The sequence below is a fragment of the Natrix helvetica genome (genome assembly GCF_964273705.1).
Source record: "Natrix helvetica genome assembly, chromosome: 1".
NCBI lineage: Eukaryota > Metazoa > Chordata > Lepidosauria > Squamata > Natricidae > Natrix > Natrix helvetica.
Window position 1 is genome coordinate 134,238,718 of NC_138548.1, and position 15,660 is coordinate 134,254,377.

The 15,660-nt window shown below is 38.0% G+C and overlaps 1 protein-coding gene across 2 annotated transcripts in view; it reads left to right on the forward strand.

The window, feature by feature from the left end:
• The first annotated feature begins 215 nt into the window (after nucleotides 1-215).
• SLC15A2 (solute carrier family 15 member 2) overlaps nucleotides 216-15,660 on the forward strand; it is an 87,811-nt gene continuing 72,366 nt past the window's right edge. The window contains exons 1-2 of one of the 2 annotated variants that reach the window (XM_081933019.1): nucleotides 220-348; nucleotides 10,743-10,789. In XM_081933019.1, the coding sequence (XP_081789145.1) occupies nucleotides 228-348; nucleotides 10,743-10,789 (168 nt within the window). In that variant the 5' untranslated portion in view covers nucleotides 220-227. Of the gene's footprint in view, nucleotides 349-10,742; nucleotides 10,790-15,660 lie in introns of both variants that reach the window. The other variant, XM_081933020.1, reaches the window with a different exon arrangement.

Here is a 15,660-nt window from a genome sequence, read left to right on the forward strand (position 1 = left end):
TCAATAGACTACTCTTAAATCTAAATGGTAACTCTCTAGGCTTTTCAGAAATTGCTAGAGAAGCTAAGAATGAATAACTTCAGTTAATCGTATGGTTAAATACTCTAGCTGAGGAAAGGACAGTTGAATGGAATGAGCACACACACATCCAGAGGTTGCATATGGTTCTTTTTTTTTAGGTCACTAGAAGTAAAATATTAACAAGTCTTGGAACAGAGACAGTCAGGATGCCTAAGAGAAAAATCTTATTTTGGCAGCCCCCACAACTGGATTTGCAAGGTGCAAAGAAAATTATAGAAATGTCTGAGAAGGAAAGCAGAGCAAAAGAAAGGAAAGGAGAAGAAAGAGGTCAGTACTGGTAATTTGGATCCATTATCCTCCCCACTGTCTGTTCTATCTATAATCCGATGTGTGCCTTTTTTTTTTTTTTTTACAAAGGCCTGTATTTTAGGAACACTGAATCCTTCCCTGGCATGTGATCCAATCATGGAGCCCTTAAAAAAATAAAATAAAAGCACACAGGTCTCCAGACCACTGCGGTCTTCCAACTACAGCAGCATACTGTAAATTACCTGGGGTAACTGGGCAGCATAGTGGTTTAGGACGCAACCTCCTTTGTGCATGTTAAGTGGATGTACAGATGAGAAAATGGCTGAGAGGAATTTTTCAGGAGACTGAGAAAAGAACTTTAAAGGAGGGGAGGATAATGGATCCAAATTAGAGAAACAGATATAATGTGTCTGGGCAGACCCACAACGTGAGTAAATAAGGAAAGGATATTGGCAACAGCCACTGAGATTTTCTTTCCACTATCTGATAATTTTGTGGCACTAATTGAGGGCACATTGAGCACTGTACATTTGACTGCACGTTTTTTGTGTTGAGGGTCACTTTGGATTGTACTCTGACAGCCAGACCTCCAAAATTAGTTAGTGAGTCTAGGATTAAAAGTAAACTTGATTTCATTTTATTTATACCTTATGCTTAATTAACCTTAAATAAAATTAACATACAATTATTCTCTTGTAACATTGAATAATATGCTCCTCCTTATCCCATTAAATATGACAGCATGGTAAACTAAATTTGAAAGTCTCTGAGGACTGCAACTAATGTCTGGGGGGGGATTTTGGCTGTCTATCTCTGCCTCACAGCCATCCAATGCCCAGCCAGATTTTAGTATTTAAATTATTTCATTTTCATTAGTTCCTTACTATTATTATTACTATAATTCCTCATCTCTTTGCTTGTTAAATAAATCCTAATGTTTGTACTTCATATTGTCTTGCGTGATTTCTCCCATCAGTTTTTAAAGGAGCTGGAGCAATGTGTGTTATTTTGGGCACAAAAGTCCCTTCCTATTATTGTGAAATTAAGGTTCCCGTTGTTCTTACCCATGTAACAGGTAGCTGGCAGGAAGAGTTACATAATTATTTCTTATTTTTACCTCTGTGGTATAAATTAATATCTACAAAGTTTATGCTAACCTTTCAGTTAATGCATGAGTGCCTATAATTTTATCAAATAAGATTGCTCATTTCCTATACAGTAAAAGGGCTGAATGTAACCCACATTCTTCATCTATGGAACTGACTTTTACCACTGAAAATTAAAGTTTGCATATGACTATGGCCAAACTCTTATATCCACCATGAAATATTGGATTATGTTATATGCGGATACAATGGAAATATAAAACACATTGCTTTGGATCAACAGGAAAAAAAAAAAGAACTTTGAGTCAGTCACCTCATTTGGATTTTAAATGTCATAACGATTTTTGATGCAACCTGCTGGCTAGATGTGACATTTTAGCTGAGTCCTGTATTCCTGAGGTTATTTTAAAATTCTATTTAATTTTGTACTCCAATTAAATATTTTTAGTCCCATTAATGGGCTTACTCCCATATAGGAGCTAATTATGAAATTTGTTTCCATCCGTTCAAAATGAGTTGCTGTTCAGTAATGTTTCCACACAAAAATGCTAACAATACTGTTTGTGTTTTTTTTAAAAAAGGGGGAATTAAAAAGGGAAAAGTTAGTTCAATATTGTACGTGCTTCGGTTCTTCTGCTGCTGGGCCATTTTAAAGATACATTATTTAGCCAGGTTTCATTTTCTTTGGAATGCAATAACTGGTGGCTTATTAACACTCCATAATGTGCAGTTTATTTATGTAAATGTAAATACAAAGTGTGCATTAAGCACTTTGCTCTGTATCAGACCTTCTACTGCAGGGGTATCAAACTTGCGGCCTGTGGGCAGGATGCGTCACGAGCTAGCCATGCCCATGCCCTGTTTAGTAAAGGGAAAAAAGTCATGATACGTCACGTGACTTTGCCGTGATGACACGAGTTTGATGCCCCTGTTCTATTTGAAAAAAGGGCCTTCCAGTAAGCTCCTTCCCTGTTTTTCTGCATCATTCTAAAATTATTCTTCAAACATAGGCACTTGGATTTTCTAGGAATAGATGATGTCTGATTGGGTCACCCTCTACTATTCAGCCATTAATAATTGCCACTGCATAACAGAAGAAATATGTCAACTTTAAATTGGTCAAACCAATGTGACTATTTTAACAAAAGGTACACATTTGTTGCAGGAATACAGGAAATCATCCATAATGGTACAATACGAAATTTAAAGAAACCGTGTAACATTCTTTGTCTAAATTTTTAGAGCCTTCCTTGCTATTCATGGGGAGAAAAAAGGTAACCCAATAATGTCATCAAGTAATCTAATTCATCAATCAAAATTTATTTACAGTGCAAAACCAAGCACAATAAAAGAACTTGCAAATTGTTCAATACAATTTGAATACAATACAATGCAACGCAACGCAACGCAACGCAACGCAATGCAATACAATACAATACAATACAATAACTATAAAAAGAATTTTAAAAGTTGCAGCTAATCAGTGGTGGGTTCCTACCCGTTCTGACTGGTTCTGGTGAACCGATACGGGTTTGGTAGCCTGGGCTGGAACTGGCAGCGACCCAGACCTGCCATGCCCCCGAACTGGTTCTCCAGTGCCTATGGTGCCGCCATCTTGTTTTTTGCTTCTGCGCATGCACAGAACAATTTTTATTGCACTGCGCATGCACGCACAGCGCATGGCATGGCCACAAGCTAACCAGCAGTAGTGACTGCCGGAAACCACCCCTGCAGCTAACAATAGTAAGGGGGAGGAGCCCAGACATTATCTTTCTTCTGGTTGATCCCTTTCCAGAAACTTCTAGGAAAGTAACATCATTCTTATTGATAGGTATAATTATTAGGAAACGTTAAGAGATGGGAAAAAATGGCTGAAAGCTGTTTTTGGGGGGCAGGAGAGGGGAGGGGAGGGCAGGTATAGTATAGCAGATAGGACGAAGTATACATTTGCCACAGATCTGCATCCAATATATATGTATGTACAAGAAGTGTAACTTGCCAGCAACTATAACTACTAAAATCACCTCTTTCACACTATTTATTAAAAGTACAGGAGTCCAGTTTAGTTTTGTCTTCTAATGTCAACACAACATCTTGCATAAGTGTAATTCTAGGCACCAGATTTCACGGAAACTTTTCAAATTTAAAACCAGTATAATTGCCCTTTTTAACCTTTCAATAACCCAAAAAATGTTCTAGTTCTGTACTGAAGTCTAATATATGCTAATAATCCACTACATGGAAAACAATTTGCAAGTTCATTTTTAAAATCGTGCCTTCCTTTGTGCAAACTAATTTACCATTGCACACACATTACTGCAGTCAGTTATAGTAGATCAAAATATAAAGCATAGAAAGTGACCTCACATTTTTAAAACAAAAACATAATGTGTCACACTATGACATATAATATTTATAATAAAGCATACTAAGATAATTATAGATAGGTGGAATGTTTATTGCTCATATTAAAAAGATCAGCATACAAATACTATAAATCTGAAAGCAACCTATAATACTACCTGTATATTATGAAATCCCAAAGGGAGCATACATTTCTACCAAAGATTGAGTGGTTTAATTGTGCTAAACAATAGACAATGTATAAATCAAGCAATGGCACAAATCTATGCCGCTGCTGGAAATGCCCAATTTTTAATCTAATAGGAGATAGGAAATATAGAATTCAAATTCTGGGCCTAAAAATTCCTTAGAAGCAGGGGTGAAATTGAGCAGGTTTTGACAGATTCTGGAGAACAGGTAACAGAAATTTAGAGTAGTTTGGAGAACCGGTAGTGGAAATTTTGAGTAGTTCAGAGAACTGGCAAATGCCACCGCTGGCTGGCTCCAGAGTGGGGTGGGAATGAAGATTTTGCAGTATCCCTCTCCTGGAGTGGAGTGGGAATAGAGATTTTGCAGTATCCTTCCCCTGGAATGGGGTGGGAATGGAGATTTTGCATTATCCTGCCACACCCACCAGGCCACACTCACTAAGCTACACCCACAGAACCGGTAGTAAAAAATTTGAATTTCACCACTGCTTAGAAGGGGTGTGATAAATGTCCCACGTATACATTTAATAAATAGCACAGAAGAACATTTCTATCTCAACAGTATAATAGCATAAAAGTTAGGTAGTATCAGTGGTGGGTTCCGGATCCCATTGCAACCGGAACAGTGCAACAGGGCTCAGCGTCCATCACATGAATGCGTGCATGCATCCTTACCTCTTGTGACGCTTCTGCGAGCCTTCGTGATGGTCCAGCTGCTCGGCGGAGTGTTGCGCAGGCGCTGTGCGCTCCATGCACGTGCACGGAAGCACCAAAAAGCTCAAATACAGATAAGGAGCTCGGGTGGGCAGGTGGGCCCACCAGAGCACCATACCGGAACGGTACCCAGTGCTCCGGACAGGCACCGGTACGCCCGTACCGGGGCGTACCGCCTGCAACCAACCACTGGGTAGTATAAAAGTCAAGAGCCATTTTGGTGTAATGGTTAAGGCATCAGACTAGAAGCCAGGAGAATGGGATTTCTAGTCTGGCTATAGATACAAAGCCAGCTGGGTGACCTTGCACTGTTCACTCCCTCTGAACTATAGAAAACAAACCACTTCTGAAAAACCTTGCTAAGAAAAGAAGAGGAACTAGTCCAGGCAGTCACCAGTAAACCAGAATGATTCAAAGATAACCCCCCCTCCCCAGTGTAAAATTTAATGATGTCCAGCATTGTGATGCTGGAAAAGTAGATGGCACAAACAAAGTTGTACAGGTAGGGTTTTTTTTTTTTACTTACTATCACAATTAAGCCCAACATTTCTGTTGCTCAATGTGACAATTGTTAAATGAGTTTTTCCCCATTTTGCCACTTGTCTTGCCACAGTTGTTAAATGAATCACTGTAATTGTTGAGTCAGTAACATGTCTCTGGCTTCCCCATTGATTTTTCTGGTCAGAAGGATTGCAAAAAAAAAGGATCATATTACCGCAGGACACTGCAACGGCCATAAATATGAACCAGTTTTCAAGCATCTGAATTTTGTTCATGTGTCCCTGGGGAAGCTGCAACGGTCGTAAGTGTGAAAAATGTTATAAAGTCACTTTTTTCAGTGCTGCTGTAACTTTGAACACTGAACAAAAGGTTGTAAGTCAAGGGCTATTGTAAATAAATAGTACAGAAGAACGTTTATTACTAGAATCCAAGAGACTAGAAATTAAACTCCTAATCCAGGGGTGTCCAAACTTGGGAACTTTAAGACTTGTGGACTTCAACTCCCAGAATTCCCCAGTTGAAGTCCACAAGTCTTAAAGTTCCCAAATTTGGACACCCCTGTCCTATTCGATTGCAAGTATTGAGTCCTAACATGATGCACGATTGTTCTTTTGACTTTTTCAAAACTCAACATGGTAAAAAAATCCCAATAGAATTCATTGAACTGAAGGGATATTTTTTCCCCTCTAGGACTATTTTCCATGTAGATTAAATTTGTCTTCTACAATTAAGGAAGTTAAGGTGGTTGGAAAAAATATACATTTTAGCAAAGGCTGAAGAAAAGGGACTCAACACATGTTTCTACTGAAAATGGTCCTGGCAATACCACATTCAGCACATTCATGGCATCAATAAGAATAAAATGCAAGAATTTGGAATAAGTCACTTCCAAATTCTATAGGAGCATATTTGGACTCCACCAGCACTTTTGCCTTATACATCTTAAATATGGCAGAGACATAGTAGTTCCTTCTACTGTGGAAACTGTTATTGTGTTTTCTAGATACAATAACACAAGGGCTATTCAATGCTCCTTTTCCAATCAATGTTTGGAAGATTACCAAACATTCCAAGAACTTTAGTTATTCAATTGGATTCACATGTATAGGATCTCCTTTATATTTTTCGATTTCCCACTCCCCACAAAAACCTTATTTTTTTAAAAAAAATAGTTTGCACTTAGATGTTCAACTTCTCAATACATACTTAGCTCATGCTGTGATCTTTTTGTACTCACTGATGCTATGAAGAAGATAGCTATCATCATGAGTCCAGTAAAACACGAACCAGGGTCTTCTGTCTAGCCCAAGGCAATAGTGATCTGGATCAATAAGCTATTTCTTTAAAGAGTTGAAGTTATAAATGAAAAATTGGGAGGACATTGGAGGTCTCTAGTGTAACCCTCTGCTCAAGTAGGAAACTCTACATCATTGCAGACAAATGGTTGTCCAATCTCTTCCTAAAAACCTCCAGTGTTGGAGCATCCACAACTTCTGGAAGAAAAGTCATTTCACTGATTAATTGTTCTGACTGTCAGGAGATTTCTCCTTAATTCTAGGTTGCTTGATTAGTTTCCATGAATTGCTTTTTGTCCTGCCTTCACGTGCTTTGGAGAAGAAGTTGACTCCCTCTTCTTTGTGGCAGATGCTCTTTCATTACCCATTTCTATATGGGGTGAATCTGAAAGATGCCCTGTCAATGGGAGTGACTCTTAAGTAAATGGTTTCATGGAACCAATGAATCACCAATAATATGGGACAGGTCAATGGAAGCTAATTCAAGTTTCTTCCAAAATCTGAGGATCACAATGAAAGCTATTTTGAAATTAACAAATACTGCAGAGAGAATCCTAATACTATCCTTATTAAAAGAAAGATCTCTTTTAATAGGGTGATGCCTAACTGACAACCCAAAGTTGCTCAATCTGTCCCTCTCCCCAACTGTTTGTTCACTTGCTGAAATACATTCATTATCTACTTGATGTAGAAATGTGCAATAGGAATGTACAATTATGCTATAATTGGTTTTGGGTCTGTATTATGCTGGTTCATCTCGTCTCTTCTTTGGGTAAAATTGAATCATTAGTGCCTTTTATTGACTGATATAGGTCAGAGATGCTGCCAGGGGAGATGCATGCCAATTCATATGGCCTACTTATCGTTTGTGGGGTGGATGGAAGTCAATATCTCAAAATCTATTTAAGCAATGGTACTGAGATGCCAATCAAGAAGCTCACCTGAACTAACCCCAGCATGTGCAGCCCGAATCCTCCACATAAATGGATCAGAAGTGTATCTCCCACTTACATTAAGGTGTATTAAAGCTTGGCATTGGTCAAAAGCCTGAGCAAAAATCTGTCATTATTGTGGAATGGAGTCGGAGAAGATCTAAATTTCTGAAATTTCCTTTTTTGGCCCTCAAGGATGTAATTTTAATAACTACACAAATATAACTCTAATAATCTTGGGACATGAGTACCACCAAAACAAATCTTGAACTCATCCTACATGTTACCTGAGCACGTAGTAGACAAGCTTGACATTTCATAACTGCCTGAGTGGGATAAATAGAAAGGTTATATGATGTACATATTGCTACAATTGTCTATCACTACTTTGCCCGCTCACTTGATGCCTGCCTAATCAGCAGTGTGTGCAGGAGTTTGCTGCTTTCATCAGCATGACAAACGCAATGCCAGGGCAATTTATGCCACTTTTGTAGACATGACTTTAGTTTGATTTCCTTGAATATAGAATAGAAACTTCTGTAAGGGAATTTCTGTTGCTAAAAAGACTGGCCATTGCACAAGATAGGGCAGTGATGTTTGTTCCTTTTTCTCGGGATTTCTGTGTTGGTAGAAGGGAAGAGAATTCTGGCCATGCCCAATCTGCTTTCAAAGAACAGGGATCAAAAACGATGGCATATGGAAGTTTTCAGGATATCAGCATTAGTAGACTCATCCGTTATTCGATGCTTCCTGTATCTTTCAATAGTTCTGCCCCAGACAAATTTATAGAAACACAGAAAGGGTTTCTAGGCCCAAATGTTAAGAATGAAAAAACAGCATTTAGTTCGTTGAAGAAAACTACTTGGGAGAAATCCTGGAATAGTATTTTTAAATCAAAAATCCTGAGTTTGGGTCCCATATTAACTGTAAATTCATCAGCTGAATGTGGGGTCTTAGCATGTCTCAATTAAGCTATGCAGCGTTAGGTTGACTCAGCCTTCCATCCTTCCCAGGTCAGTAAAATGAGGGCCCAGATTGTTGGGGGAAATACATTGACTCTGTAAATCACTTAGAGAGGGCTATAAAGCACTTATAAGGCTAAGTGCTTTTGCTTTTACTATTAGTCTGTGGTTATTGAATCCCAGGATTCTAATAATATAAGGTTAGATTTGAAAAGAAGAAAATATACACCACATTGATTTTGTAATGCTGGAATTATATATATATATATATATATATATATATATATATATATATATATATGTATGTGTGTGTGTGTGTGTGTGTGTGTGTGTGTGTGTGTGTGTGTGTGTGTGTGTGTGTACGTATACATGCACACACACACACACACGCACACACACACACACATACATACATGCATACATATTGTGAATATTGAGTTGAGAAGGATTGTTTTGGATAATTCAAAACATACTTCATTCATCCCCCCCCCCCCAAAAAATAGTCATAACTCCATAAAGTAGATTTGCAAGATATGAACTGGAATCAAAATATAGGGCCATCTAAAGCCATATGTTAAATTTAACGCTAAAATAACCCACCAATTCCTTGCATACTCAGACTCTATCCTATATCATTTCTGCATTGCAATATACAACCTGTGGAACCACTGGCAGTGATAGGGTCAAGAATGCATTTTTTTAACTAGAAATGCCTACAACTAATTGTTCTAGTATAGTCAATAAGTCACAAGATTTAACAATAGGTTTAGTGGTATGAAATTTTTTTCCAAGAGGCTAATCAGGTAGGCATTGATATATATAATTGCACACCCCTAACATAGCAGTTTTCCATCAGGGACAAGCTGTTTCCAGGCTCTTCTGGAAGGCACGGAGTATGAGAGCAGATCTCACCACCAATGAGAGAATATTCCAGAGTGTGGGGGTGAAGGCCATAGCAGAAAAGGCTTTGCTCTAGAACCCCACCAGCAGAAATTCTTTGTCAGATGGCATACAAAATAGGCCATTTCTGCTGGAACCAGTGGGACAGGCTAGTCCCATCGTAGTGAGACAGCTCCTCAAATACCTCCCCCAATAAGCTATTAATAACAGCTTATTGACCCATGGAAATTTATCCCCACGTTCTCTGACCTGAATTTGCTTTATTAAAAACACGAGGAACTGAAGGATTTAGGGCTTCTGTCTCCCCATGTTTCCTTCCTTTTTGTTTCTTTTCTATCTTTCCCCACCCTGTTGGTCATGATAATAATGACGAGGAAGGGTGAATCAATCAACCAATTATTTTTTTCAGGGCAAGCAAAAATGAAGGATGAGGTGATTCGTCAAAGCTGCATGAAAGGCATAGACAAGGATATCATTATGTTGAAAGGAATGGAGGACTGACCAGCTTCCAGAATTTTCTCTGAAATACTGTAGCCAGGTTTTCTTTACTCAGATTATAGCCTATTGAGAAATAATTACCTTTTAGGTGGAATATATTTGCTTCCCATGCAGCACAGCGCACTGTCTTGTCAGAAGCATCCCGCAAAACATAAAGAGAGTGACAACAATTTATCTCTGCCAAGGGCTCTTTGAAGAGAGTCATTTTCTACCCCAGTTGCAGCATAGGTGCTTGTAATGAGAAGAAGCTATTAATTAAAAGAGATTTAGAGAAGAATACAAGAAGCTCTTTGTATTTTATATTGTAAATATTGGACGGAGATGGTGAGATTCTGGAGATGTACACATAGAACAGGAAAAAAAAAACTCACAATGCATCTTTGCTCAGAGATCTTAATGATTTTTTTGGGTGGTGGTGGTTTGGTTCAGCCAGCTCCTTTTAAATAGACAGAGAAGTCTTTGCTCCCTAGCAGCTAAGCCTACCATTAGCACAAAGACGGTCTAAAGATACATGTTCCACATCTAATTATAACTTGTGTGGTGCAAATTATCATGGAGGATGCAGTTTGATTGACATGACATGAGCATATGAGATCACTTGAAGTAGGTTATAGTGATAGAAATGGCACAAATGTGCCCAGAGGGTTTGGGGGGAGAGCCCTGGTGATTTTGCTGATTTAAGGACCGCTTGCTCCATTCAAATTAATTTTGCTCTCGTCGTTCAAAGTAAGATCATCTGCCTGCCTCAGCATGACCGAAAGGTGCACAATCAGGGTTAACATAAAACTGAACTAAACTCCAAACCTCATAGTTGGATGTCTTCCCAGCCAACTCACCATGACAGCAAGGAGTTATATGAGACAGATTTTTTTAAAAAAAGAAAACAATAGCACGATGGACCTCTCGGAGAAAGGAGACCCTAAGAAGGCTTTATTCCTTTCTGTTTCTGCAGGATCTGATCCTCCAAAAAGCGTTAGCCCTCCTGAGAAAATATCTCCGGTATGTATCTGGAGGGCTTTGTTTTCATTATTTCTTTTAACTTCATGAAAGTGTCTGTTATTTTTGTCACTGCGGTGTCCTGGCCTCAAAATTAACTAGAATTGATATTAGCATTAAAAATTAGGGATGAAATGTTTCCTTGATTAATCTATTAAAAAGAAATCTTTCTTTTAATGTAAAAAAAATGAAGGTGTGGAAATAGAACTGGGGACGTCTTTGGAATAATCGCTCTACTGCCAAAAAATTGCACTTTAGGAATTTGCATTCTAGACATTTTCAGATGGGAAATACATTCCAAGTATTTTCAATTTTTGAAGTATGAAAGAGCTCTAGAGGGGAAGTTGATGAGATCCTAAGTCATTATATTCCAACAGTGGAAAATCTGCACCACAGTGGCATTTTAAGTTAGTGCTACGTTCATATTTTTGCTGCTGTCATTAATGGTGTTTGTTTTTTGAGGTTGAATTTTCAGACCTTCCTAAATCCTGATTATGAAAAATGAATGGCTTTAGCCTCAAGGTATATTTGTATTAGTCTTGATCCAGCACCAATAATTTGATATTGTGCCTTCAGATAGTGAAAGAGCAATTTATGGGAGCTTCTTCTAACCTGTACCCCAATACCTTTGGAGGATATGAAGCTGGGGAAGACTAATTTATACATAGCTGCAAGAAGGAGAAAGGGAACAGAGTTGCGGTTATGGAATGATGATTCCCCAGTAAAAGAAATAATTGTGTAAAGGAGATTTCCTTCTCAAACAATAGAGAAGGGAATAGCTATAACCTTTAAAGAAACAGATAAAATAAATGTTAAATAGATTTGTAAAAAGCAAAAAGGTTGAGAAGAGATAGGGCATTGTTTCAGATAGAGGAAACAATGGAAGGAATAAGCTGGCTGATTTCAGTCTTAATTAAAACGGGATTCAGTTCTCAGTGAAAGTTTATAGCCTGAAGTAGTATAGCAGGGAACCATTCTGCCTCTCAATTAAAAACATTAATAATATTTAAAAACTGTAATATTTTAAAGGGGAAAAAACTTGGTAGGCAAAGAAGAATTCTCATGCCAAGGAGTTTTAATTGTTCTGGGAAAATGCAAATAACTCCTAAATGTGTGCTTCACAGAAAAAATTGAGTGCTGCCCGGTTTTGTGCAATAAACGAGTAGCTTTAGCTATTCATTGTACTTACAAATGAATATTTTGAAAAACCCTTTAATTTAAAACTTGATCAGATCAAGCTTTTTCATTCCACATAGTTTGTTAGTTGCATCTTTATGGATTAATGGAGGAAAGCATTAAATCAGCCATTGGTGTGAATATATGGATCAATGCTGGAATTATCTCAAAGAATAGATAATCAAGGTTTTGTACTGCTTTTCCTAAGACCAATATCCATGGTCTGTTGAAAGAGGCCATAAACTAAGAATAATTGCATTATGGACACAATATTTAACTGCTATTTTTCTCACATTAAAGTTTCCCCCTCTAATTCTCTTTATGAATGAGACTGCAACGCACATCCATACATGATGTAAGAACATTTGTGAATAAAGTCGAATATATGTTATGGTTGAATGGCATTTGAGGATTCTTATCAATTTTGGGCAGTTATGAAATGCCCCAAAACAAAAACAAAAAACAAAAAAAACCTGTACTGGAATTTTTACTTCAATGTTGTATTTGAAACCTATGCCAAATGTGATTATACCATAAAACAGGTATGCCAGAGGAACTAGTGGAAATATAAAATGGGCAAGCAAGCCAAGACACTGCAATCTTCCAGTGTTGCAAGCAAAATCAGAGAACAATTGCGTACCAGAATCATAAGAGTGCCTTTGCAAATTAATAAAGCAAGAGTAATTTTAAATCAAGCGTACAGCAATATTCTGGATTATTAGGATTTTTTTTCTCTGTTATTACAAGTGTGTCTTCTCAGTCCTGTATTTAATCTGTAACCATAATTGTAGCTAAGAGAACGCAATGCCCGAAAAGGGATTTCAAAATGGAAAAAGTGGCCAAAGGATATATAAAAGCACCCTTCCTACAGCTTCTTTACCAACTCATTATTTTTCTTTACACGAAGAACTTGTAATTGGACTTTGAAACATAATTGCTTTATGGAGCGGTTTCCTCATCTGAGGTATGAATGCTTTGTTTGATTAGGAGAAATCCATTCAGCTTGCCAGTCCAGTTTTTATTTTTCAGTTCTATTTTTCATGCTTTCTAAATCCCACCGTCATCCTGAACTTCATGCTTCACACATTACTGCATAGTTAATACATTTTGTAAGCTAAAGCTAAAATGGATGGACATGTCAAAAAAAGGAGTATATATGTAAAACAGAAATTGAATAAAAGATACAAAAACTGGAAATAAATATTAAACAAATCAAGCTTTTCCATGGTGCTTGAGAAGCATCTGCATATTTGGGGGAGGAGCGGGGGCTTGAGGAACTAAAGGTATGATGTTAGCGATAATTCAGAACTTGGCTATAAAGGATACTCTTACCTATCAAATAGAATAAAACTTTGTCTACATCTGACCTGCCAGAACAGTATGGCAGCATAGGGACCATTAATCACTATAGAAAACATAACACAATAACACATGTATGACTATACCAGTGTTACCCAGTTGCTAGTCTTGACTTAGGATGTTGTTATATCTCCCTTCTAATTTTATTGATGGCAAAGTATTGGAACCCATAGAAAAACTTATCTAGTGACTATAAATGGTATACTGTTTTCTTATGTGTTAATGTACTGTATGTAAGCAAAGCTATAAGGATTTTCAGGTTGAAATAATAATATTATTCAGTCGATTTTTAAAAAGATGAAATGAGCCCAAATAGGATGCCAAATGAGAGTTAGGGTTCAGCAGCTAGCTGTGATATGAAACAATCTTGACACTGCATTCATCCAGTTTTGATAGCATAATAGTACGCAACCTATAATACAAATAGTCTTTATAGATGCTGGAATGAATGTGTGTAGAAGAGAATAACTTTGTGGCAGCAAATTCCAGCCTCTGAATCTTCATAATTTAACGTGTATGCAACTGATATGGAAAACAGGAGTGGGTAGGAAATATCTTTCATTTCCATTTCACTGAAGACTTACGCAATTCACATCTCCCAAATTAACCTATGAAGCAAAACTCAATTATATTTTGATAGGATATGCAATACAGTGCTCCAGCCATAAAACTTGGAAAAAATGTGCATACTTTACTGAACAGAATATATGATAGTACACTATCTGGTTTGAAATTATTTCCTCAAATATTTATATTGGAAAAATTTGAATACAAATGGCATGTATGAGAAATGAATAATACACATGTCCGTGTGTGTGTGTGTGTTGTGTGTGTGTGTTGTGTGTCTGTCTGTCTGTCTGTCTGTGTATACATTAATATGTTTGTAAGCTGGTGAGGAAATGGAGTAAAAAGAACCTAAGATGAGAAATGAAACAAACAAACTTGTAATGGACAGGTTCATCAATCCCTAATGGAGATCTTGTATCGACATCTGTAGGAGTCCTTTCATATATGCTCAAGATCTCTAATCCTCCCCACACTTGCCAAACAGGTTTCTTGAATGCACAGAAAGAGTCAGATTGGCATGTGCATTGTATATTTTGGCATTCTCTATGTACAGTCAAATCCATGTAGGTTGAAACAGAGCTTTGATGCTATGAGTCACCTTCCTCAACTGACCCATTTCCAGGTTCCTTCAGAGAAGTGTCCTTGAGTTACTCTAACAGGCCTACCGTGTTTCTTCAGGGTTTTTTTGTTGACAATTTGTAAATATATATCTGACTCCCCTTTAAATAACCCCTTCGTGGCAGTCTCATCTCTTCTTGGCACTGGAAGACTGAGGATTTCTCACTGTCAAATGGGTTTTCTCTCTCTCTTTGCAGATTCTGTTGCTCCTGCATGTCGCGGGATGGCACTGCAAAAATGTTGTGAAAGTGCACTACAGAAAGTGTCAGCCTGCTTTGTTTTCTCATAGTGCAGTGAAGCCTTACAAATGTGAGGGCAAAATGAAGGCTGGACTATGAAAGCAATAATATGGCCATTATGTACTTAAGCGTGCGGTTAGCCTTTGGTGTTTGATGCTCGGATCCTCCTGACACTGAAATTGTTAGGTTCCTGTTTCCCATATTTTCTCTGCTGACACAATTACTCTACACATGCTGGAGGAAGAAAAATAACACCCCTGAGGGGATTTGTTTCTTGATTACACCAAAAACCTAGATTAGTCATAGAAATTTTATAGAAACCTGTGGACATTCACTAAGCTCATCCAAGTCACAAAAAACTTTTTGCCCTGTAGCTTTGGATGAAAAAACAATTATGTTTTGCCTTTATATATTTGCTTTTTCTATTTACTTTTAAAATTCTATTTGATACTGTTTATACCTACTGTCGGTGGTGGGTTCCGGCTGGTACTCCCTGGTACAGGCGTACCGGTGCCTGCTGGGAGCTGCACGCAACGGTCCGGTACAGTGCTGCGGCGGGCCCATCCGCCCGCCTGCTCACCTTACCTCTATTTGAGTTGACTGGGGCATTTGCGCATGCGCATGCAGCGTATGGCACCTGCGCGACACTCCACCGAGCAACTGGAGCATCGCAAGGCGGTAGTGCGCATGCATGCGCAGCGCACGTGCATGTGGTGGCCTCCCAGCCCCGTCGCAGCATACCGGTTGCGACGGGATCTGGAACCCACAACTGCATACTATATATGTGTGCATGTATTTATATGCTTACATACATACACACACAAACATATGTAATATTTATATAATATTTTCAAGCTTCTTAAATTCTATTTGACATTGACTTAATGTGTTGAACTTCACTCTTTGAAGCATGAG